The sequence below is a fragment of the Dendrobium catenatum genome, unplaced genomic scaffold (assembly GCF_001605985.2).
Source record: "Dendrobium catenatum unplaced genomic scaffold, ASM160598v2 fragScaff_scaffold_772, whole genome shotgun sequence".
In the NCBI taxonomy this organism is placed as follows: Eukaryota; Viridiplantae; Streptophyta; class Magnoliopsida; order Asparagales; family Orchidaceae; genus Dendrobium; species Dendrobium catenatum.
Window position 1 is genome coordinate 559,976 of NW_021319234.1, and position 22,148 is coordinate 582,123.

The 22,148-nt window shown below is 36.0% G+C and overlaps 2 protein-coding genes across 4 annotated transcripts; one reads left to right on the top strand and one right to left on the bottom strand.

Moving 5' to 3' along the window:
• Nucleotides 1-3,949: 3,949 nt before the first annotated feature.
• LOC110101716 (inositol 2-dehydrogenase) lies at nt 3,950-16,402 on the top strand. Of its 3 annotated transcripts, none has more exons than XM_020829725.2 (8): nt 3,950-4,222; nt 4,335-4,505; nt 5,181-5,345; nt 5,441-5,629; nt 7,977-8,111; nt 12,170-12,267; nt 14,183-14,386; nt 15,992-16,402. In XM_020829725.2, exons 1-7 carry the CDS (start codon nt 4,043-4,045, stop codon nt 14,382-14,384), a joined length of 1,140 nt encoding a protein of 379 aa, XP_020685384.1. In that variant the 5' UTR covers nt 3,950-4,042; the 3' UTR covers nt 14,385-14,386; nt 15,992-16,402. The 3 variants fall into 3 exon arrangements, with proteins under 3 accessions (XP_020685384.1, XP_020685386.1, XP_020685387.1); XM_020829727.2 differs by having other exon boundaries at nt 5,465-5,629; XM_020829728.2 differs by lacking the exon at nt 7,977-8,111.
• LOC110101717 (cell number regulator 6-like) lies at nt 15,587-21,184 on the bottom strand. Its single transcript, XM_020829729.2, has 4 exons — nt 20,803-21,184; nt 20,484-20,598; nt 16,646-16,911; nt 15,587-16,118 (listed from the first exon to the last, which is right to left on the bottom strand). The coding sequence occupies exons 1-4, from the start codon at nt 20,911-20,913 to the stop codon at nt 15,885-15,887; spliced, it is 726 nt and encodes a 241-aa protein (XP_020685388.1). The 5' UTR covers nt 20,914-21,184; the 3' UTR covers nt 15,587-15,884.
• Nucleotides 21,185-22,148: the final 964 nt, after the last annotated feature.

A 22,148-nucleotide genomic window follows, 5' to 3' on the forward strand; every position in this document is an offset into this window, starting at 1 on the left:
TGATGAGTAATTTGATTTCTTAGACAGAGAGAGAGAGTGGGAGGGAGTTATATAATTTTCATGTGTTTTGTGATTTTTCTAGTGAGACCTGCAATATTTTATGGTGCATAATGTTGGTCATTAAAACAGAAGCATAATATTAAGTGTTGCAGAGATGAGGATGCTCCCAGTTGACGAGTGGCTTTACTCTTAGAGATATGATACGAAATGAGCATATATGTGAGAAGGTTGAAGTAGCTCCAGTGGAAGATAAGATTAGAGAGTCACCTTAGATGGTTTGGTCACATAAAACGACGGCCTTCTGATGATCCGATTAGGAAAGTAGATGTATTAGAATTGACTTATGTTTAAAACGGTAGATGTAGACTTAAAAAGATTTGGTTAGAAAATATTAGAAATGATCTTTCTTTATTAGATTTAGATGATAATTTGACTCTTACATGATTCATGCAGCCGACCCAACATAATGGGATAAAGGCTTGTTGTTGTTGTTGTGATTTTTCTAATATAGACTTTGTTTGTGATGACTTTCTTATTGTTTTAAGCAGTAATAAAGCTGTCCCAAATGAAATTATAGTGTGATTTCAAAATCCAATCATTCAAAATTAATAGGAAAATATCTGTATTTCAAGAACTTTTATTATATCCAGTGAACGTACGCAGAGGAACCTTCGGTTTTAGGCAAAAAAGCGCCTGTACCGAGTTTTTTGAAAAAACTCGATACACCTCGGTACTCGGTACTCGGTACAGGTGCTTTTTTTGCTTAAAACCGAACGTTCCTCTGCGTACGTTCACTGGATAAAATAAAAGTTCGTATTTCAATGTATTATGTATAGTTTTGATTTGAATGGTCATTCATGCTGGATGTTTTTATTGCAGATTTTCACTCTATTTTTAGGTTTGCTCATCTCATAGCATAGCATCTATTGAGGTTTATTAATAATATTTGGAGCTCCTCATTTTTTTTTTTGTGGCTGACATATTCTAAGATTTTTTTTTCTTTTCATAGCTGCTGTCGGCGACATTGGCGAGCCGGCCAAATGGGCCCTGATTAGTCCTGGCCCAATTTTGGGCCCGAATAGGCCTACAGGCCTTTTTGAAAAATTTAAAATGTTCTAAAGCGAATGGAATGCTTAAAATATAGTTCTGACTTCATGGAGTTCTTAAAAAGTTAAAATTATAGTTTTGTCGCAACATTTTGGAAAGTTCAGTATTTTTTTTTTTTTTGGGAGAGATTCGACGTTTGAAAATACAGTAATTGATATGTTACAAACGAACTTTAATCTTAGTGAACTTCTAGTCAAATTGAATGTCTTGACAATATGAATCCAATGACATCAAAATCGATTCAATCTAAGATCAAATAAATCTCAAATCAAGGGTTTAAAACATATTTAGAAGATGCAGGGCGTTACGTGGATGACCAAATGATTTTTAGATTAGACATGCTTATAGTCAAATCGAGTAGTTTGACGAGACGAATCCAATGAGATCAAATCACTCAATTTTGATATTATTAAGACACTTAAATGTTGAATAAACACTTCATGATTAAGGAATTCAAAATATGGGTCATACGATGAAGTTTTTTGGATTCTGGCTCAAATTATTAAAATGCTAATCCAAAAAAATTATAAATGGAATCATTCTCCACATGAGAGAGAGGACGAATAGAGAAAACTAAAGGGTGCTCTCTTGCATTTTCCAGTCATCACGGCTCATGACCATCATCAATTATTGTCGTAAACAACCCCCATTGCTACCGAGGATCAACATTAGAAATATCTACCATCTAAAGAATAATGATGAGATTTAACCATATTGTTGGGTATAGATGTCCGTTTGTGGACGCATGTCTTCTATAATCTCTGCTAGAGAAATCAAGCTCTTTTATACTCTATAGATTATCCCTCTATTGATACTTGATTTCTGCAATCTCCCTCAGATAAATCAGATGTTTGTTTAAACCCCCTCTTCTTCAACAGTGAAGAAATAAGAATTCTTGTATCACTTTATTACATACTGAATTTTTAAACTCGACCATACCCTGTAATTTTTCTCTTTTTTTCGAGTTTTCCACATAAAAAAATTATGATCTTATTATTTGTTAGTACTAAATTTTTTGTACGATGCTGTCATATAAAACTCACTTTATTGACTTGAATTTTCTAGCACACAACAAGACATACACAGTTGTGTACATAAGCGTGCACACAAATAAAACCAATCATTTAGCTTGTACGCACATTAATGAATTCAACTATTTTGTCAAGTTCAACTTATATAAACGCATTTGCGCGCGCGCACGCGCGCGAATGCACGCACATATATATGGGAGCTATTGGATGAAATAAGTCATGATTTATACACACCTATGTCTATGTGCAATATTGAATTTCAATTATTTTTCAAAATTGCATATGCACATAAGTGTATAAAACACATATGGGAGCTCTAAGATTTCTCCTTATTTTACAGATTATTAAATATTCATAGCTATGCAAAACACTTAAAAATGAGTCATATAATATGCACACATATTTGCACAATATATAATTTTAATTATTTTGCAAAATTACAATTTACATATGTGTTCATCATCTATAATAAGTCACTTGACTTGCAAACATTTATATTTTACATTAAATTTCAATAATTTTACAATAAAATAGCAAATAAAAATGAGTCCTATGACTTACACAAATTTGTACAACATTTAATTCCAATTATTTTGTAATATAATGTGTGCGCATAAATATAATTGAACCAAATTAGTCCTACTTATCATATAGATATTATAATTTTTTAAAATAAAAAAGAGTTTTTAATCTAAATACAGCCTATTTAATCGTAGCTAAACCAATTTAATTCTAATCTATATAAATCTATAAAATCATCGGATAAAATTTTGGTTTTGGAAAGCAAATTTTTAGTATAAAAAATAAACTTTTTTAATTAAAAATTTACTTTTAATAAATAGTAAGAAAACCGTCTCAAAAGAAAGCCCAAATTCTCATAATTATTTATGTCGATGAAATCTTTATATTCATAATTTTATACTCACTTAAAAATAGCAAAGATCTAATACTTTCTCGTCTCTTTCATTCAAGAAAGTATTACTTGCAGAGTCTAGACAGTAGAATCATCCGGATTTATTGAGTATTTATAAATATTCAATAAATACTCATTTATACTCAATAAAAACTAAACAATTTTTTTTTTAGAACGGAGTATCTATCCGTTATCACTCCATTAGGAGGCGCTTGCGGCGTAACTAATTCCTCGACGAGCTACAATTATTTTCTCCCAACTTAAAAGGTTGCGCAGCATAAGAGGAACTTTTATTTGGTCCGGTCACAGGACGTAGCTCTACGTTCGGCCGTCAGTAGAATCGCGCCACGCGTTCTCACTATTTACCGCGCGCCCCAACAACCCGACCCGGAACGGACCCATGTTGACTCGGTATTTCTCGATTTTGGTAGGTATTGCTCGGTATTACTCGGTATTTGTCGATTTTTCTTGACAATAACCAATACCGAGTAATACTGAGTTGTACCTAGTTGTACCGAGTTTTTCAACTCGGACAACTCGGTACAACTCAGTATTACTCAGTATTTGTTCAATATTGGTCTTCACAGAGTGGTATTTCTCGTTATTGCCATGCAATACATAGCAATACCGAGCAAATACCGAGTAATACCTCGCAATACGCGAACATAGCATTCCCGGGTTCTGGTCTGGGTCAAGTCGTAGCCGCGCGGTAGAGAGTAAGAGCACGCGGCGACATGTTATTGGCGGCAGAACGTAGCTCTACGTCCGGTCAGAGGACGTAATAATTGTTCGTATGAGAGGGGATTCAAATATGAGTTGAGAGTTCCAATCATGCTCGTCCACCAACCCACATAAAGCTGATGGGGTTAAATAAATAATTAACAAATACGAACAAAATCCTTGAAAACACTCAGCTGGACTCCGCACGTAATAATTTGTTTCATTCGATCTCCTTCCCTACTGGACCTCCAGCTTCTCCGCCGTCGGATCGATGGAGACGGTGGTGAGGTACGGCATCGTCGGCGTGGGAATGATGGGGAGGGAGCACATGGTTAATCTCTCCTACCTCCGCAGCGAGGGTGCCGTTCTCACCTCTGTCGCCGATCCCCATCCTCCGTCTCTCAACCTCGCCGTCGACCTTTCCCTTTCTCTGCAGTTCCCTCCTCTCCAGGTACTACAATTAGAGGGTATTTTTTTTCCCAGTCGTATATCTCAGCTGCTCGGAACTTTTTTTGGGAGCTATTTTATGTAATATGGTGTCTGATTGTAGAATGCTATTTTAGGTGTTTAAGGGACACCGAGAATTGCTTGACAGTGGGTTGTGCGATGTGGTTGTGGTGTCATCTCCAAATATGACCCATTTTGAGATTCTGATGGATATTATCAAACATCCAAGGCCTCATCATGTTCTGGTAGAGAAGCCCCTATGCACTACTGTGCAGGATTGCAAAAAGGTGATTTGTGATTTATTGGTTGCTTCTTTTTTAAAATCAATTTATCATGTTTATATAGGGATTTTTATGGCAAGCAACTCGGAATATATGGATTTGTTGTTTTACTATTCTACTGATGAGGACATCTTTTTAAAACCATCGGAGACGCCGGAGATCAACGACCTTGATCAGGAGTTTTATTTCGAGTCTTTTTATGTAATAGTTTATTTTATTTCTTTCAGTTTTCCGTTTTTGCCCTTATGGGTATCTGGTCTCTATTGTAGCCCAAGGGGCATTTTAGTCTTTCGTTTCCTTTGTCATTTTGAGGCCTATATATATGGCCATTTCTTATGTAATGAGGATGATGATTGCTAATGAAAATTTTGAAATTTTGGATCTCTTTGTGAGTTCTGGAGTTCTCTTTGTGAGTTCTCGCGTGAGGATTGGCCTAGGAGAGGCTCAACCCAATACCCAACAGCCCCTTGGTGGAGCTCTTGGTTTTTGTTCTTTCTCTTTTCTATTTTTCTTCTTCCCTTCCCCCTTAGCCGCCGGCTTTCCTCCAACACCCCACCACCTGATCAGCAAGCCACCAAACCCCCTCTCCCTTGCTGTTAAGCTCTATCTTCCCCTTCATCCCGTCCCCTACATCATCTACTCTTTTAGTATTGTAAGTATGGTGCTACTTCTTATTTATAGGTTGTGAAAGCAGCTGCAAAAAGGCCCGAGATATTAGTTCAAGTTGGCTTGGAGTATAGGTATATGCCTCCAGTAGCTAAACTTATCGAGATAGTTCAAAGTGGAACAATCGGACAAATAAAAATGGTGTCTATTCGTGAACATCGATTCCCTTTTTTGGTTAAGGTACAGTTGACTTAATATGTAAAATGTATTCATCAGATCAATGGGATTCTATGATGCAATTAACATTTGGTTGTTTATAATGTTAGATCTTTTAACCTTCTTATATAAGAGTAGTACAGGTAAACAATTGGAACAGATTTAATGCTAACACTGGTGGAACCTTGGTTGAGAAATGCTGTCACTTTTTTGATTTGATGAGACTATTTACAGCTGCAAATCCAGTTCGTGTCATGGCTTCGGGGTCTATTGATGTCAATCACAAAGATGAAATATATGATGGAAAGGTAAATTGACTCATTTGGCACCCATATATTGTACATTTGTGTACCTTTTTTTCCTGTAATAGGAAAAAATATATTACATGTGGTGTGCGGACACGTCTAGATTCACGTCACCCAATACACAGTGCAGTGGATGACGTAGCGCGTCCGGATTGACCTCCGAATGTGTCCAGACTCTACACATTATAATCTCTCATGTAATAGACATGCCCTTTTGGATGGTTAAGTAAATCCCGTGTGTTGCTACTAAACGTGCTTAAAATTGTTGACTTGTTATAGCGTGATTAATTTATATTGTCTTTTTTAAGCAATAAAAGCTCGTGATGTGGGGAAAGTATGTTATGGATTTTCAGTGTAATTATTTTGCAAATTATGCAAACTTCATGACATGGATTCAATTGCACTTTCCTGCTGTGTACATCTAGATCTGATGCCATCTATTACTAATAAATGAAAGGGAACTAATTGTGGATACCAAACTAGATAAATTTAGAAGAGCTACTTCAAGCACTATGCTACAGTCCATTTTGTTCTAGAATAGGTTTCTCTTGCATTTGTAGTTTAGCCCAAAAAGATGAATAAACTGTCTAGAAGCTCAGTTATGATAATCAAATTTACCTTAGTAAATGATTCCTATCACGTATCTTAATTTTTCTAAGATAGTAAGGTGTATTGAATTCATTTTAATAATGATCAAGTAATTGTGTTGGTGGGGTGGTGGGAGGATCTTTATGTGTAGAAGGCACTCTTCTTGGTTGAGATGGATGGTGGTGTTATGAAGCAACATTTAGTGGGAATTAGGGCTGGATGGCTGAGAGTTGTAGTGTAAAGAGGATTTATTTGGAGGCTGAGGGGCTGTTTTGTTTGATGAATGGCGAGTTTGAAGTATTTCAAATGATGGATGTTTGGTTTGATGAAAAAAGAATGCAGATTAAAATTTTGGTGAATTTTAAACTTACTTTGTAGTTCATATTTTTATGTATTTTAAACAATCATTATCGGCCAAATTTTAAATACACCGTAAGTTGATTTTACTATCGTCGTTAACTGCAGACCCTTGCTACTGGCGTCATTGACCACCTGCCCGCAGCAAGCCATCTACTAGCCTCTATTCCGCTAGCCGCCGCTCCTCCGCTTCCTGCAGGCAACTATCTTCACCTGACTGTCCCCATCTGTCGAACACAGTCACCCTCCTGCCCACCACCGCCACCTCCATCAACTTGCTAGTTGCCGTCGCCACTCATCTCTGTCGTTGTCCTCCGCTGTTGCTCCCCGCCGCGATCGACCATCGTCTACCACCATCATTAAACTTGACACTATATTCATTTTACTTCAAAATTAAAAAAAGAAGTAATTATCTGCATTTATTTTGCACTCATCCAAAAAATTTCAAACTTTTCAAATATATTGTATTCCGGCCACATTGTATTCCATTTTACTCATGTATTGCTTTTTCAACAAACCAAACAACCTCGAATGGAGGAGATGGGTTGGGGTATGCCTTGATTTGGATTTGGCTGAGAATTATGGAGGGGTCTTATAGGTTTGTCCGTTTGTGGAGCTTGGATGGAATATAGGAAGCTAGTGGAGGGCTTGGGTGAAGTTAGGATTTGTGGTGAAAGGTTTAAACGTAGAAAGAAACAATTTGGGATTTGATGTTGGGTGAAGAGGGATGATGATAGGCAGCCTAGGAAACTTTGTAGGATGGTTTCTAGGGTTATGGAAGTGTTGTGGACTGCGGCTAGGGGTGGAGTTTAGGCTAAAACGAAGAGGCTTAAAGGGAAGAACACAAAATAAGATAATTTGAAACTAACAAAATAAGAAGACAAAATATGTTTCAAGGGTGGATTGGCCAATCGATTTACCTGTATATCCAAGTAGACTGAAACTAAATCCGGCGAGGTGCATGACCTCAAATGTAAGTTATACCTAAACAGGACTCAACTTGTGCTAATACTAATTATATTTTTCTGTGCTTTTATAAATTTGAAGACTTATAAAAAAACATAGTACTAGTGTTCTCTTATATGAATTATTATTTAGCTTCTCCGAAGTATTATTGTATATGATATCATTTTTATCCATATATCCTAGTTTTTAAATATGCAGAAACAGCTTAGAGAATGATTTATTAGTTTCTTAAAGCAGCCTAAGGTGCTACATCCATATTAGGAAAATACTCAGGAAATAAGGTTAATTATGATGTTTCTGTAATTAGTTTTGCGAGATGACATGGAAACTTTTAATTTGTAGAATATTCTTTTTTACTTCTTTTTAATAAAAGTTTGTCATATTTCTTTGAAACTTGCATGTTGTATTTTGAATATTCACAATGAAGTGTTTGACACAGGTTCCAGATATCATTGATAATGCATACGTGATTGTAGAATTTAATAATGGTTCTCGTGGCATGCTTGATCTTTGTATGTTCGCTGAGGGGAGTAAAAATGAACAAGAAATTTCTGTTGTTGGTGATACTGGGAAGGTCAGCTGCATTCTATGAGCTTATTTATTTGCTTGTCACAGTCAGATTATTAGAACAGGGGTGTCAATTTTTGACACGACCCGAAACACTACCCGAATCCGACCCGGAAAAATCCGGGTTAGGGTCAACCCGGACCCGAAACAGGTCGGGTTCGGCAGGGGCGGAGCCAGGATTTTTTTCATGTGGGGGCACAAATCATTAAAGTAAAAAAAAAAACCTTAACCTTTTTCATTCGGGCTTGGGATCGGTATAGGCGGTTTTAATTTTTTTAATCATTAGATTCATTATAAAAAGATAAAATATATAATAAATAAATAAATAAAAACTTACAATTGAGAAAACTAAATCTTGATATTCTTCTTATGTATCATCTATAATTTCTCCTGCCGAGTCTTCATTTTTTTTGAAATCGTTGTACAATCAAATCATTTTAAATCCAAAAAAAAAAAGTCATTGTCAATACTATTAAATATATCATTTTCAACATAAGTAAACAGTCATTCATCCAAGAGTCTCATACGATTGCATAAATGATTTTTTATAATGTTCATTGCAGAAAATGTTCATTCAACTGTTGTTGTAGCAATTGACAATATCAAAGTAAACTTTATAAGTAATAACACCAAAAGAAAAATACCATTCTTCCTAGTCTTCACCATTTTCTAAGCAAGTTCTCCAAGTTCTTTTAAATTCATAAATGCATCATTCGATCTCATATCAACAATAAAATTTTCAATTTAATTGTCTAGTATAATGAGATCCATTTCTGAAAAATTTGACGGCTTGATCAAGAATTCTCTTATGGGAAGTTATTTTTACAAGCAAATTTTTTACACCATCAAGCTAAGGGTGACACCAGTTTAGGTCGAGTGAGACAACCTCAACTAAAACTTCAGACATTTGATTTTGGCTTTGCTCTAGTTGGAATTCAAGTTGAGTTCAGCGAACTTATTTTTATATATAAATTGAAAAAATCAAATAAATATGTTGCTGATGCTACATTGGTGAAACTTAAAGTCTGGAAGGATATGAAAATTTTCCTGCTTTTCGGATTTTGCCTGGGCTTAGAGCTTACTATTTGTATTTCTTCTTAAAAAATTAATTATGTTTTCACTAGTCACTACAGATATATGTTCCTTCCTTAATATCTAAAGATCAAGTCTAATGGATCTTTCTAAATGAATATTGATCTAATGAAGATGAAAATGATGCCTGCCATTAGGCATTAGCTAACGGTTGAAACATGAATATTGATACCAAAGATCGGTGCTGGAAGCCTTGAACTATAACATAAAAAAATCAGCTTCAGAAATCAGGATGAGAAGAATATTAGAGCTCAGAAGGAGAAGAAAGCAGCGGCGTGGCAAGAACTTCGCACACAGGAACTTAGAAAGCAGCAGCGGAGAGCGGTCCCGTCAAGTTGTCGCCGCCAGCCCGTCCGCACAAGAACTTCGCACAGGTCTTGTTGTCGCCGCCCGCCCCCGTTGATCTGCGGTGAACAAGAAAGCAGCGGCGGTGAAGATGAAAGCAGCGGCGTGGCGCTTCTGTTCTTGTTCCTAAAGGAAATGTGCGCTCTTTTTGTAGAGGAACGTCCGGTTGGAGGCAAAATCCCGTAAAAAAATTCGGTATTTGCTCGGTACAACTAGATATTATTTGATAATAACGAGAAATACCGCTCTCTGAAGACCAATACCGAGTTATACCAAGCTGTACCGATACCGAGAAATACCGAGTTGTACCAATTTTTTTCTAGGAAAAACTCGGTACAACTTTTGTATAACTCGGTATAACTTTTGTATAACTCGGTATTGCTCGATATAGCTCGGTATAGCTCGGTATTGGGTCTTCAAATGATGGTATTCCTCGTTATTGTTTGGTATTTGCTCGGTACAACTCGTTTTTTGGTGGGATTTTGCCTCCGACCGGACGTTCCTATACGTCCGGTCGGAGGATGTAATAATTGTTCCTGCCTGAGAGGCAGTAAATTTGGTACCCAAAAAGAACCCTAAAAATTGCTTTTAATTGTAATTAGATAGCAATATATGTATTTAATTAAGCATTAACTAAAACGCAGTGGGGGCCCGTGCCCCCAAGGCCCCCATGGTAAATCCGCCATTGGGGTTTGGGTTTAACAAATCAACCCGTTTTAAAAATCGGGTCGGATTCAGGTTGACCCAACAACCCGAAAATGACCTGAAATTGACACGAAAACTCCTATTTGACCCGGAAACCCGAGATTGACCTGATTTTGGCCCAAAAATCGAGGATTGACCCAATTTTGACCTGAAAACTAGCAATTTTATGTCAACTTCGAGTCATTCGTGTCGGGTCGGTTTGACTCGGACCTGAATCGGGTCGGTTTCGGGTCCATAAACCTGACCCATTTCGGGTTCGGGTTGACCCGAATAGTGCCGGTCAGTTCTGGGTTCGATCCGAACCCGACCCGTTGACCCGAATTGACACCCCTAATTCAGAAGGATTCTTTAGAATTCTTTGTGCCACTCTCAATGGCCATTGAAAGATTTCTAGTTAGATATTCACAAATGAAAGTAGGGGTGTAAACGAGCCGAGTCGAGTCGAGTAATGAAACTGTCGAGCTCGGCTCGTCAGTCAGAAAGCTGGCTCAAACTCGTGCTCATCCCACTGTAAACGAGGTCTAGCTGGCTCACGAGCCTCGGCGGTCCAAGCTGCCTTCCGTGTCGTCGGCCTACGCGACCGAGCGAGCCTCCCGTCGTTCGTGGAAGAATGTCCGCCTTCCGCAACGGAGCGAGCTCCCACATGTGCGCGCCTTGTTCCACGCGCTCGCCTCGTTCTGAGCTCCCACGCGAATTGGCAAGCGGGATTCGGGAATATCAAAACCCAAGTGGTAATATCAAGTGGGATTTTTGAATATAATAAATAAATAAAATTATTAAAAAAAAAAACATTAATAGAGATTCCGGCCGGCTCGTGAGCTCACAAGCCGGGTCTCATCAAGCTTGAACTCGAGCTCGTGGCTCGATAAACTCAGCTTACAAGCTCGTTAACAAGTCGAGTCGGCTCAGCTCACTTACACCTCTAAGTGAAAGTAATAACACTTTTCTTAATGATTTAGCAGGTTAAATGACTAATTTCACCTTAAATATTTAAATTTTAATAGATATTGAATTTTGGATTTTCATGAAAATTTGAACCTTGAGTGGTAAACTTTGGAACTTACAGGCATTTTTTAAAATCAACTAGTCCGTTCTGGTTGAGATTTTTGTCAACACAAAACTTTGATGAACATCCAGGCATGAGAGCAGATTTTTTTATAAAACCAAAATTTGGGGTCCACTTTAAAAGGCTTCACAGCAAAGCCTAAGGGTAAACCTAAATATTCTAACATGCTAACTGACATTCAAATTAAATGCAATTAAAAAAAATATCAAATAAAGAGTCCTAAATTTCATATAGAGCCACGCTTGAATTTTGATGCAATATGGTGCTGGAGGCTTCTCCCTATCTTTGTAAAATTCCTAGTTTCATTTTTGGAAGCTTTCCTAGGATTTTGGAAGCTGTTGGATAATTCATGTAAAATTGCAGACCTTAAATGTCTTAGTTTTAAGGTTGGGGCTTCTTCTAGATCATTAAGGCCTCGTTTGTGACAGCTTTTTTCCTGCTTCTAAAAATAGCTTTCTAGTACAAAAACAAAAAATTTAGTACTAAAAAGTTGATTTAAGAAGCAGTAAAAAAGCCGTCCCAAAAGAAGCCTAAAACTCCTCTAGAAAGATTTTTTTGTTATTGGTTGAATGAACCATTAACTATAGGATTAATAAAAGAAAATTATTTATTGTAATAAACTTCGTAAGATAACATTAAGGATCATAATGAAAGTCATTTATCTTAGTTTTAAAAGGATATTGCCCTCCTCTGCTTGTTAATTGTTTCTATTTCTTTAAAGCCTCCTTAGATAAAACAACAACTAAAATCAGGAAGTCTTAGTCCTTGTGGTCCTTTCTTTTACAATATCATCTTTATACATAGCTTGTACTGCATTTTTACTGGTAGTTTATTCTGACTATTGACACTTGTACTAGGGAGAGGCATTTGTTCCTGAAAGTATAGTGCGAGTTGGAAGCAGATCAGACGGGAGACCTGGAGTCAGAACATTCGAAGCTCAGGACAAAAGAATAAAGTATATACACTATGAACTCTTTTCTTTTATAAGCAATGTGCATCTAATCAGTGTTAATTGGTCTGTATAACTTGACATGCTTCAAAAGTAACGGATATTGTTCATCAATCACTAGAGCAGGTCTTTCCATCATTGATCATCAATCAGTATCTCAATGAATGTCCATATGCTATAAATGCTTGCCCAATTTATGAGCTAAAAATGGCATCTTTGCCTGCCATGTTTATCATCCAAAGTTCCGTTATGCATTAGTAATTATCATTAGAGGACAGAGCTCACCTTGACCTATTGGATGATAGCTTAGACTATCAACTAAGAGGTCTTGGGTTCGAGTCTTTGTATATGCGATGTGTGTACGAGTTTGCCTTAATTGACCTAAGGGGTTGTTTGGTATGCGGATTTAGGCCGGATTTGGGCGAAATCCAGCCAAACGGCCTAAAATGCAAAATCAAATCTCATGGTAAATCAAAGCCGCGGTTGACGGAAAATTCCCTCTTTTCATGGTAAATCCCGGATTTACGAAATCCTTTGGTTCGGTGGATTTACGTGATTTGGTCGAAGAAACTCGCGAAAGGGAGAAAGTTACCTTCACAGCAAGCGAGCTCCCGTTGTTGCTTTATATCAAAAAAATGTCGTAACTTCCGATCCAACAGAATAGGAAGGTAATATTGTCGAAGGAGCAAAGTCGAACGGCGAGGAAGAAGAACTCGTGCTACGCTCGTGTGAAGGAACAAAGCCGAACGAAATAGAGGAAGGGAAAGTAAAACCTACTTCTAATTGTTGGATAATTTAATTAATATAATTTAAAATATTAATAATTAAGTGAAATTAATTAAATAATTAGTTAGTATTAATAATGTTTTGTTATATTTTATTTAAACTTCTCTTGTCATACTTTAATTGTTCTAATAATGTATGTCAACTCTTTTAACTGCCTTAAATCCTGAATTGAACAACCAATTAGTCACATAAGATTTAACTGAATTTATCATGAATGTTACCAAACAGTTTTCAGGATTTAACCCCCTCGGGATTTCGTAAATCCGGATTTGGAAGATTTACGAAATCCTACTTAAATGAAATCCTAGATTCTACCAAACAGCCCCTAAATGTCCCCAAAAAAAATATTGGTTTCAACAGTCCTGATTGTTTTAAGAAGAGTCAATTATTGTGTACTGAAACATTATAGTAGATCTGAATTTGCTTCAATAGTGCTAAATTGCTTGTTGTAGTGGGTTTTAGACTCTACACATTGGATCTTTTGAGTATATCACAAAGTAGCTCTTAAGCTTTTCTGACAATCCTTTTTAGACCGGTCCAGTCGGTCCCGTATGGACTGGATCACGCGAAACAGGCGGACGTTTTCCGCCTACCTATGTTGCCGACTGAACCGCAAATCCCACGGAGCAATATAAGACGGATTTTTGAGGGAGTTAGGAGGGAAATTTGAATTTAGGGATTGTTTAGAGATTTCCTTTTGAATTTATGTATTAAATAGTTTGTTTTCCTAGGGTTAGGACATCTTGAATTTGGCTAAAATTTGAGTTCTCATAGATTTAGGTTTTCCTTTGGGCTCTAGCGGCATCTAGAGATTGGGAGAGATAGATCCTCCTCTTGAATAGTGGATCAATTGTATCTTGGTATTTTCCAATTCCTTTTTATCAAATAATACAAATTATCTACTGTTTTCATGGTTTTGTGTAGATTTTGGTGGAGAAATCTCGCTGTTTTTCGAAGATGGATAGGAAAAACTTGAGATCTACGAGTGTTTCCTATCAGATTTTTAGGCTTTTCATAATGATTTTGATGTGCAGTAATTGTGCTAAAAAATGGCCTACAATTCTTCCTCACCATCCTAAAGGTCTGAGCCTATTTTACTATGAGAGTAGTGATGATTTTATTGTTTTTTTAACAGGTATGAAGGTCTGCATCATGGATCCAGCTATCTGGAGCACCTGGATTTCTTAGCTGCTGTTAAAGCTCAGAGCAGCTCAGATGGTTCTCCTGCTGTTGATTTGAATGATGGTCTGCTCTCTGTAGCCATAGGAGTTGCTGGCCAGCTCTCCATCAAAGAAGGCCGTTTTGTAACAATTGATGAAGTGTTGTCTGCTTATTAAAAGTAAGAAATTTATTTTCACTTATTTCTTCATATCAATTGTTGCCAGTGGCATTCAGATAAATCCACTCTCAACTTTCTGTTTGACTAATTTAATAATACTAGGTTCATGATTTGTACAGTTCTGTTTTCCTTTTTGTACAAAGTTTTAGCAGTGGCAATCAATGTATCCAATCAATTTATTGTTTCTTTGTTTTCATATTAGGGGATTCTATAAGATGGTAGGGAGGCTTCCAATGCTTTATAGTGCAGAATGTTGACCATTAAAAGAGAAGTATAATAGTAAGTTAAGTGTTGCAGAGATGAGAATGCTCATGTGGATGAGTTGCTTTACTCTTAAAGATAGGATATTAAATGAGCGTATACGTAAAAAGATTGGGGTAGCTCAAGTGGAAGATAAGATTAGATAGAGTCGTCTTAGATGGTTTGGTCAAATAAAGTGGCGGCCTTCCGATGACCTGGTTAGAAAAGTAGATGTATTAGATTCGACTTATATTAAAAAAAGGTAGATGTAGACCTAAAAAGATTTGGTTAGAAATTATTATAAATGACATTTTTTATTAAATTTAGATGAGAATTTAACCTTTAAGAAGACACTATAGAGAAAAAGGATTCATGTAGTCAACCCCACAGTGGGATTCGAGCGAGGTCGAGATCAGGAATATTCTTTGGCCAACCAACTGGCCTACAACCCAATCCCAATAAATATTATTTTCAAGCATATTCAATCAAAATTTTAACCATTTCAAAAATTAAAACCCTTCTATTTTCATTTTTTTCCCAAAATTTTGTCTAAATATTATAATATTAATCCATACTTTTTTACCTTTGCAAAATTCTCAATCAGTGGATGGACTTAATAAATACAAGAGCTTAATGTTTTAAAAAATGATCTAAATGTTAATTTCATATACATTATAACACTTAAATTTTAATTCTTTATAAAATCAATATCATTTTATCACTATTTTTAAATTTTCATCAAAATATTAAAATTTCACAAATAAATAACTTTTTTTTTTCACTTTATCATATTTTCTATTATTTAAGAGTGAAACATATAAATACATGAATCCAATAGTTATAAAAAAATAATATATATGTTGTAAACAAGAAAAAACTTTGATGTTACATCATATGTGCTAATATCTCTATACCTTTTAACTGCTCAGAAACATGCAATGGGCTCAAAGCACCAAATAATAAAAAGAATAGTTCAGCATAAACTTTCCATTTGAAATATAATCAAAGGGAAATCAAGAAATGGACTGTATTGATGGAGATATTCTTCAACAACAAAAAAAAAAAAAAAATCAGCTGTATAAACTGAGCCAAGTATCAAATCACTTGTCTTCAGCTTCATTTGGAACAACTTTCTTTATGCTTCTTAAAACAATTTTCTAATACAAAAATTAAAATTTTTATACTAAAACTATTTTAAAAAGCCACAAAAAAGCTGTTCCAAACGAAACCTTAATCTGTAAAGAAATCCTAAGCATTCCTACAAAGCCTGCATCTCCAAAGTAGTTGCATGCTGATTCTGAAGCCCACCATTACCAGATGCTACAGATTCCTGGTTCTGATTTGCACTCATTTCTTGAATGGCAGGTGGATTAACGACTGTCATTGGAGTAACAGTGCTTTCAGACAGACGAGCCTTCATTTCCCTGTGTTCTTGACAGTTTGCGCACAAGTGGAAGCAGCAATGGGTCATGCAAGGGTCGCATGGAGAGTTCTACCCATCAGAAGAACACGGAAGAGAAGCAAGCAGGCCATGGTCAGAAATATGTAAGAGTAAGAACATAAAAACTTATTTGTAACAAAAATGTTTGTTATACAATTGGGTTGATTTTCATATTTATAAAACTATCATACAAATACAAATATCAGCTCTATGTTAGTTTTGGAACAAAATCACAACATTTTTCACTTTCAGTAAATTTCAAGAGTTGTTTTTTGGATAGGATGTTAGTAAACAAGGAAGATTTGAATGATATGGCCATAATTTTTCTTATATTATGTTACAAAAGGCTTATCATTTTGTGTGTGTGAGAAAGAGAGAGACGAGAGAAGATTATTCTATGCGGACGTCGAACGCAACTCTACATCCGAATACCAATCAAGATGAGCCACGTCAGCGATACTGAGCCGCAGTACCAAGCAGTACTGAGCCTCGGTACTGGGCTGCGGGCTTAGTTATCAAGACGGGGTTCAGCTTCCGCACATAATAATTTTTCGTGAGAGAGAGAGAGAGCGCACTACCTTGAGATGATATTTCTTCTGCAGAGACTGCCGAAATATACCAGTGTATATACCGCACATCCACCAACCAAACAATAGTCCTTCTCCTATAAGAAATGAAGTCCTAGGGTCAACACCATGGAATATTGCTGTAGCAGCTGCAAGTGCAACACCTCCTTCTACACAGATAGCATGTAGAACGCATGGTTGTCTCCATGAAATATCTTCTTTAATCCTCTCCACGTTACGACCAAACAGTACACATGGACAAAACAACCCAGTCAAACCTATCAAAAGAAAATTTCATAGATGCTCATGCCAATGTCCTCTTTTAGTTCAGGCAAATGTTTCTATGATAAAGTTAAATTACAATACTGATAAATTTAATGGAAAAAAATTTGTGAAATAGAAATATTAAAGAAACAAGCAATGGGCCTTGACTTGGAGCTATTATTATGTGCGGACACTGGACGGTTCTCTCGTCCGGTTACGCGCTCGGTGCTGAGCGGTACCGAGTGCGATACGTTTTTTGGGCGACATGGCGCATTTTTATTGGTCTCCAGATGAATCTGGACGCCGCACGTAATAATTTTTCCTCGACTTGATGGTGTATTACAGCAAGAAATGTCATATCAAAAACCTTAACCAATGGCAAATCCAAGTATACTTGAAAAGAAGTGACTTAGAAACATATCATGCAGAGAAACATTTGGTTGCTTCCTTTGCAAGGAGTGAGCATGAGTAATATATGGTTGAAAGATTTTTCTATAACTCCAAGTAAATGATGAGGCAAATTTCGTAAGCAATTGTGCTTTGAGACAAGAAGTAAAGGCATACTGCCCAAAATACAATTTAAAGAATGCTAAAGATGCAACTTGGGAGAAATTTTGTTCACTGATAGTGCAACTTTATGTCATGTTATTAAGATATGAGGTGTCTGATTTTTGACTTCTCTAAATAATAAATTAAAAATAAATATCTTATTTTAGTGATAATATGTTGACATTTAGATGCCACAATATTTTATTATTTTGTAGATTGGTTGACATTGATGTACTATTTTCTAGTAGCAAGTTTCTAGCTCTCTATCTTTCCTTTTATATCATCATAGTCAATCAATCTTCTTCTTCTCTAAAATTCATTATGCTTAAACTAAGCAGCTTTTACACTAAATTTAGTCTAACTTTTTTTCTTAGTATGTAAAAATTGTTTCACCTGGTATGCATTGTTCATACCACGTCAGGTCAAAATATCATCAAAGCAAATTTATTTCCTGCATTTGAAGCTTTAGAACCTATCTTTTAAGTCAAGAAAAGACATTAGCCTCATTTCTTGTGTCTAACTTAAAGGTACTTGCCTAGAGGCCCTAGACACAAGCCAAAGTGGACATTATGGTCTCACTTTGTGCCTAATCGTGTAGGGCCTTCAATTGCATTGCTCGGATTTTACAAAAATACTTGTCATATTGAACAAGAAAATGTATGAAGTAACTTTCATCCATTTCTACAATCTAACAAGAAAATGTATGAAGCAACTTTCATCCATTTCCACAACAAATGAAGGGCAACAACAGTGAAAAGAGAGAAAAAGTTCAGATTTAGAAGTACAAAAAAGATGGCAAAAGATTAAGGGAAATTCAGTTCTTTAGTCCCTCGTTAGGGGAACTAGAATTTAGAAGCTATTATTAAAGCTAACAACATAAGTTTCTCTTTGTATTTACTTATGCATGTTCACATGAAGTTATCACGAAAGAGGACTACAATTTTGGTCCTCCGAAAGGATAAGATGCTAGTTACAATCTGCAAATCTCCATAAAGCACCAACAAAGTGTAAGCATACGAATGCCCATACAATAATCTAAAATGTAGGATGCAAGACAGCACCAACAAAAAATCTATCTGTTTAGATATTTTCCTTCTAAAAAAACTCAACCCAGAGATATTATGTACTTCAACATATAAACAGAGTTACCGGTATGATTTAGGTTTCGTTTAAGACAGCTTTCTTACTGCTTCTTAAAGCAGCTTTTTAGTACAAATTTTTTAATATTTATACTGAAAAGCCGCTTTAAGAAGCAGTAAGAAATCCATCCCAAATGAAACCTTAATCTCAAGTTGAGTTCAACCTCAGCTCCTGTATGCAACACAAAGACCAGACTATTTGGCCATTAATTTGGTCAATTCATTTAGCATAGACACAGGACAACTATAAAAGTGCATGCAGGATTGACAAGCATATTTAAAATAGTATTAGTTTTCATAAGGCTATCAATAGATTCAGAATTTATGTTGCTGGATTTCCGCACTTTACGTAACACCTCAAATAAAGCATAAATTTAAAATATTATACGAACATATCTAAGTGAACAGATTATGCATAAAATGAAAATGATAGTTCATAAAAACTGGGAATTAACGATTAGTCTTGACCACACTGTATTTAGAACCTCACATAAAGCCCTTATAATTTTTGTACAAAGTAGAATAAAAGTGAGGTTATGCTAGCTTAGCCTGCTGCTATTAACTTGTTTAAATGGCCTACAAATGTATCCTTCATGACTGCACCAAAAATCAACATAACTAAGTATAATAAACCAATAATATGTAGTACAGAACTTATCAGCATTCAATTATTGTCTTGGCCTTCAGATGACTTTCCCATAACAACTTTCATAAGAGCTTCTTGACTTATTCAATTCTATGTAGAAATTAAATGAAGAAAGTTTTGCACTTCTAGAATAACAAATATAAAAAGGATACCTTATAAGCTAAATTTTGATTAACCTGGTTGTAGGTTCATTATTGTAACAAATTTCCATTGGCATCTAGTTACAAAGACTCTCAATCTAAAGTTGTCAGTATCAAAGGTATGCCAATTTTGAATACATAAAACTTGTCTATGATATTTTTATCCAAAAATACAGATTGTCGATTTTGGATATCCTATTCTGCATGTACACTGTCACTATTTTAGTATCATTAAAAATTTATTAAAGTTGAATTGACGCAATAGAAATATAATGAATCATTACTCCACTGATAAGTACTGCAGTTGATATTATCATATTTGGATAGAGAAAGGTTCTAGAAAACCTCATGCCAGCAAAGTAAGAAGTTTAGTTCTATAAGGAAGAAAGAAGAATTGGAATAAGGCAAGTAAAGCATAGTTATCACCTCCATCTACACATAGGAAAAGAAATTCCCAAAATATAAATTGACTAAGGGGCCATTAGGTTTGCTGAAAAAGCAATGTAACATTTTTTGTATAAAGTAAATTGACTAAATTTTTTAAAGTGTATTCAATTGCCGACCGAACGTAGCGGGATAAAGGCTTGATGTTGTTGTTGTTGTAATAGTATTCACAAACTTAGGCCTCTTTTTTTGTTGTTGTTGTTGTTGTGATTTTCTTGTATTTTGCAAAATAAAAGTCACCACTACTCTTTTAGGTATTTTGCAAAATAGCTTTGCAAGTGTGTTACTCATAATCTTGAAGCCCTAAGGGAGGCAAATGTGCAATATCTAAGACTCTGCTTCAGAAGATTCTTGCAGAAATCAGAATTAAGAGACATTAGATTCTTTTTAAGAAATAATGCAGCTGAAAAGAATTCCCTAAGGTCTTAATGAGCCATATTCTGGACCTTAAAAAAAATTTTGAAATCAATAATCAGCACTGCTAGTTCAGAGGGTTTAGAGCTCCATATGACACTCTCCCACTGTCAGATCTAATTTCATTCTTTAGACTTCCATAAGACAAGATTTCAACATTAGATCTAACATCACTTAACTAAGTATCTAAAAAGAACAAATAATTTAAAGAGCTTCAATTAACAACAAAAGCACAAAGTGAGGAAATTTCTTACAGCTGTCAGGGTCCTCTGCACAACCAAAGATTCCAGTCGTCCAGGGTTCATCAGCTGGAGGTTCGTAGCTTTCTGGCAGCGGCTGCCCACACTCATTACATTTACGAACTTCCAACTGCTCCAACATCACCAATTATGATACAAAAAAATAAACTAAAAGTTTCCAATCAAACAAAAAGACCAAAACAACATTTCTAAACCACCAAACTTGCGCATGGCAAAGATCCCATTTCAACAAGCTGAATTTTTTTCCCGATACAGGAAGTAAAATATCAGCACAAAAAGGTCATAGGGCAAGGAAATATACAAAATAACCGACCTGAGGAACCCTAACAGGCTGATTAAGCTCTCCCGGGCGGATCTCCTCGATCGGCGTATCATGCTCCTTGGTTAGCTTCACATAGCGTGAAGCCGCCGGGTTTTCCCCCATTGATCTTCGTCGACTCCGATGGAAAAGAGAGGGAATTTAGTCAACAAAACCGGAGACGGACGTCTCTGCCTCTTTCTGGATAAGATCCTTCGGTAAAAGAAAATGCTTTCCGATCCACAAGAACGGAAAGATTACAGAGGACTTCGGATCTGCGAGTCTTATCAGAGGTCGCCGGCAGATCTGAGCGAAACAAGAGACCAGGGTGGAGCGAGAAAAAACCTCGCAGCGCCGGATTTAGACCGCAACGGCAACTTTGAAAAAAATTAAAGGCAGCCTCTTTAGGTAACTTGCAAGGGCAAAAATAGTAACGGAAATTTTAGCTATTATATATTTATATTCCTCATAATCAACATATTTTTTACTTACCTAAACCCTATAAAAATTTTAGACGAATGTTTATGATCATCCCTTGTAAATTAGAGACTTAGATTTCAACAATTTTCTTATTATTTTTTAAAGTAGCGAAAAAAATGATAGTAAAAAATTATTTCAAACGGAGTATTACTTAACATGTAAAATTTTCTTTTTAATGAACTATCACCATATCACTTCGTCTAACAATGTTGTTTCTTGTCTTTTTGAAATCCTCGACTACTAACAATAGAAGTCGCAATAGAGTCTCATTAGGGATGGGTGATAAACAAGGAAAAAATAATTATGTGTGGTGTTCGGACGCATCCGAAGACCAATCCGGATGAGCCACGTCACCCAATGCACAGTGTATTGGATGATGTGGCGCGTCCAGATTGGCCTCCGAAAGCGTTCGAATACCGCACATAATAATCTCTCATCAACAAGACGAGTGACATGAGAAAACCCCTAATCTTAAAACCCCCGAAGATGAAAAGAACTGAGGAAGTTGTGAGTTGTGATAGAATTTCACTGGTAATAATGACATTCAAGAGATCAACTATGAATGAGTCTCGATGACCAAGAATACGTTAGAAAAATGCAATAGAATTTTGATGTGGTAAATGCATTGACAAGACCATTCGAAGAAGAATAGTTTGTGGACTAACCTTTGATGGAAAATAAAGGAGAAGTCGATAAACGTGTTATATATGGTAATCCCGAACCTGAGTACTTGTGGAAGAGCCAAAGCTTGTAGTGAGTTAGGTGGACCCATAGATCAACATTTAAGAGATCTTATCTTGAACGTAATCTAAGGGTACTCAGCGAGAAGTTATCATTTTCCTTAAGCCAAACAAGAGGGATGTTGATATATGCGGCAAATT

Excerpts from the sequence above, each read along its gene's own strand:
- LOC110101717 (XM_020829729.2), bottom strand. The coding sequence starts at position 20,913 with ATGGGGGAAAACCCGGCGGCTTCACGCTATGTGAAGCTAACCAAGGAG. Across the intron at positions 20,599-20,802 it reads AGCCTGTTAGGGTTCCTCAG|TTGGAAGTTCGTAAATGTAA; the intron begins GTCGGTTATTTT and ends ATGTTGGAGCAG. Across the intron at positions 16,119-16,645 it reads AGAAGAAATATCATCTCAAG|AACTCTCCATGCGACCCTTG; the intron begins GTAGTGCGCTCT and ends TCTGATGGGTAG.
- LOC110101716 (XM_020829725.2), top strand. The coding sequence starts at position 4,043 with ATGGAGACGGTGGTGAGGTACGGCATCGTCGGCGTGGGAATGATGGGG. Across the intron at positions 5,346-5,440 it reads GATTCCCTTTTTTGGTTAAG|CCTTCTTATATAAGAGTAGT; the intron begins GTACAGTTGACT and ends TAGATCTTTTAA. Across the intron at positions 12,268-14,182 it reads GCTCAGGACAAAAGAATAAA|GTATGAAGGTCTGCATCATG; the intron begins GTATATACACTA and ends TTTTTTTAACAG.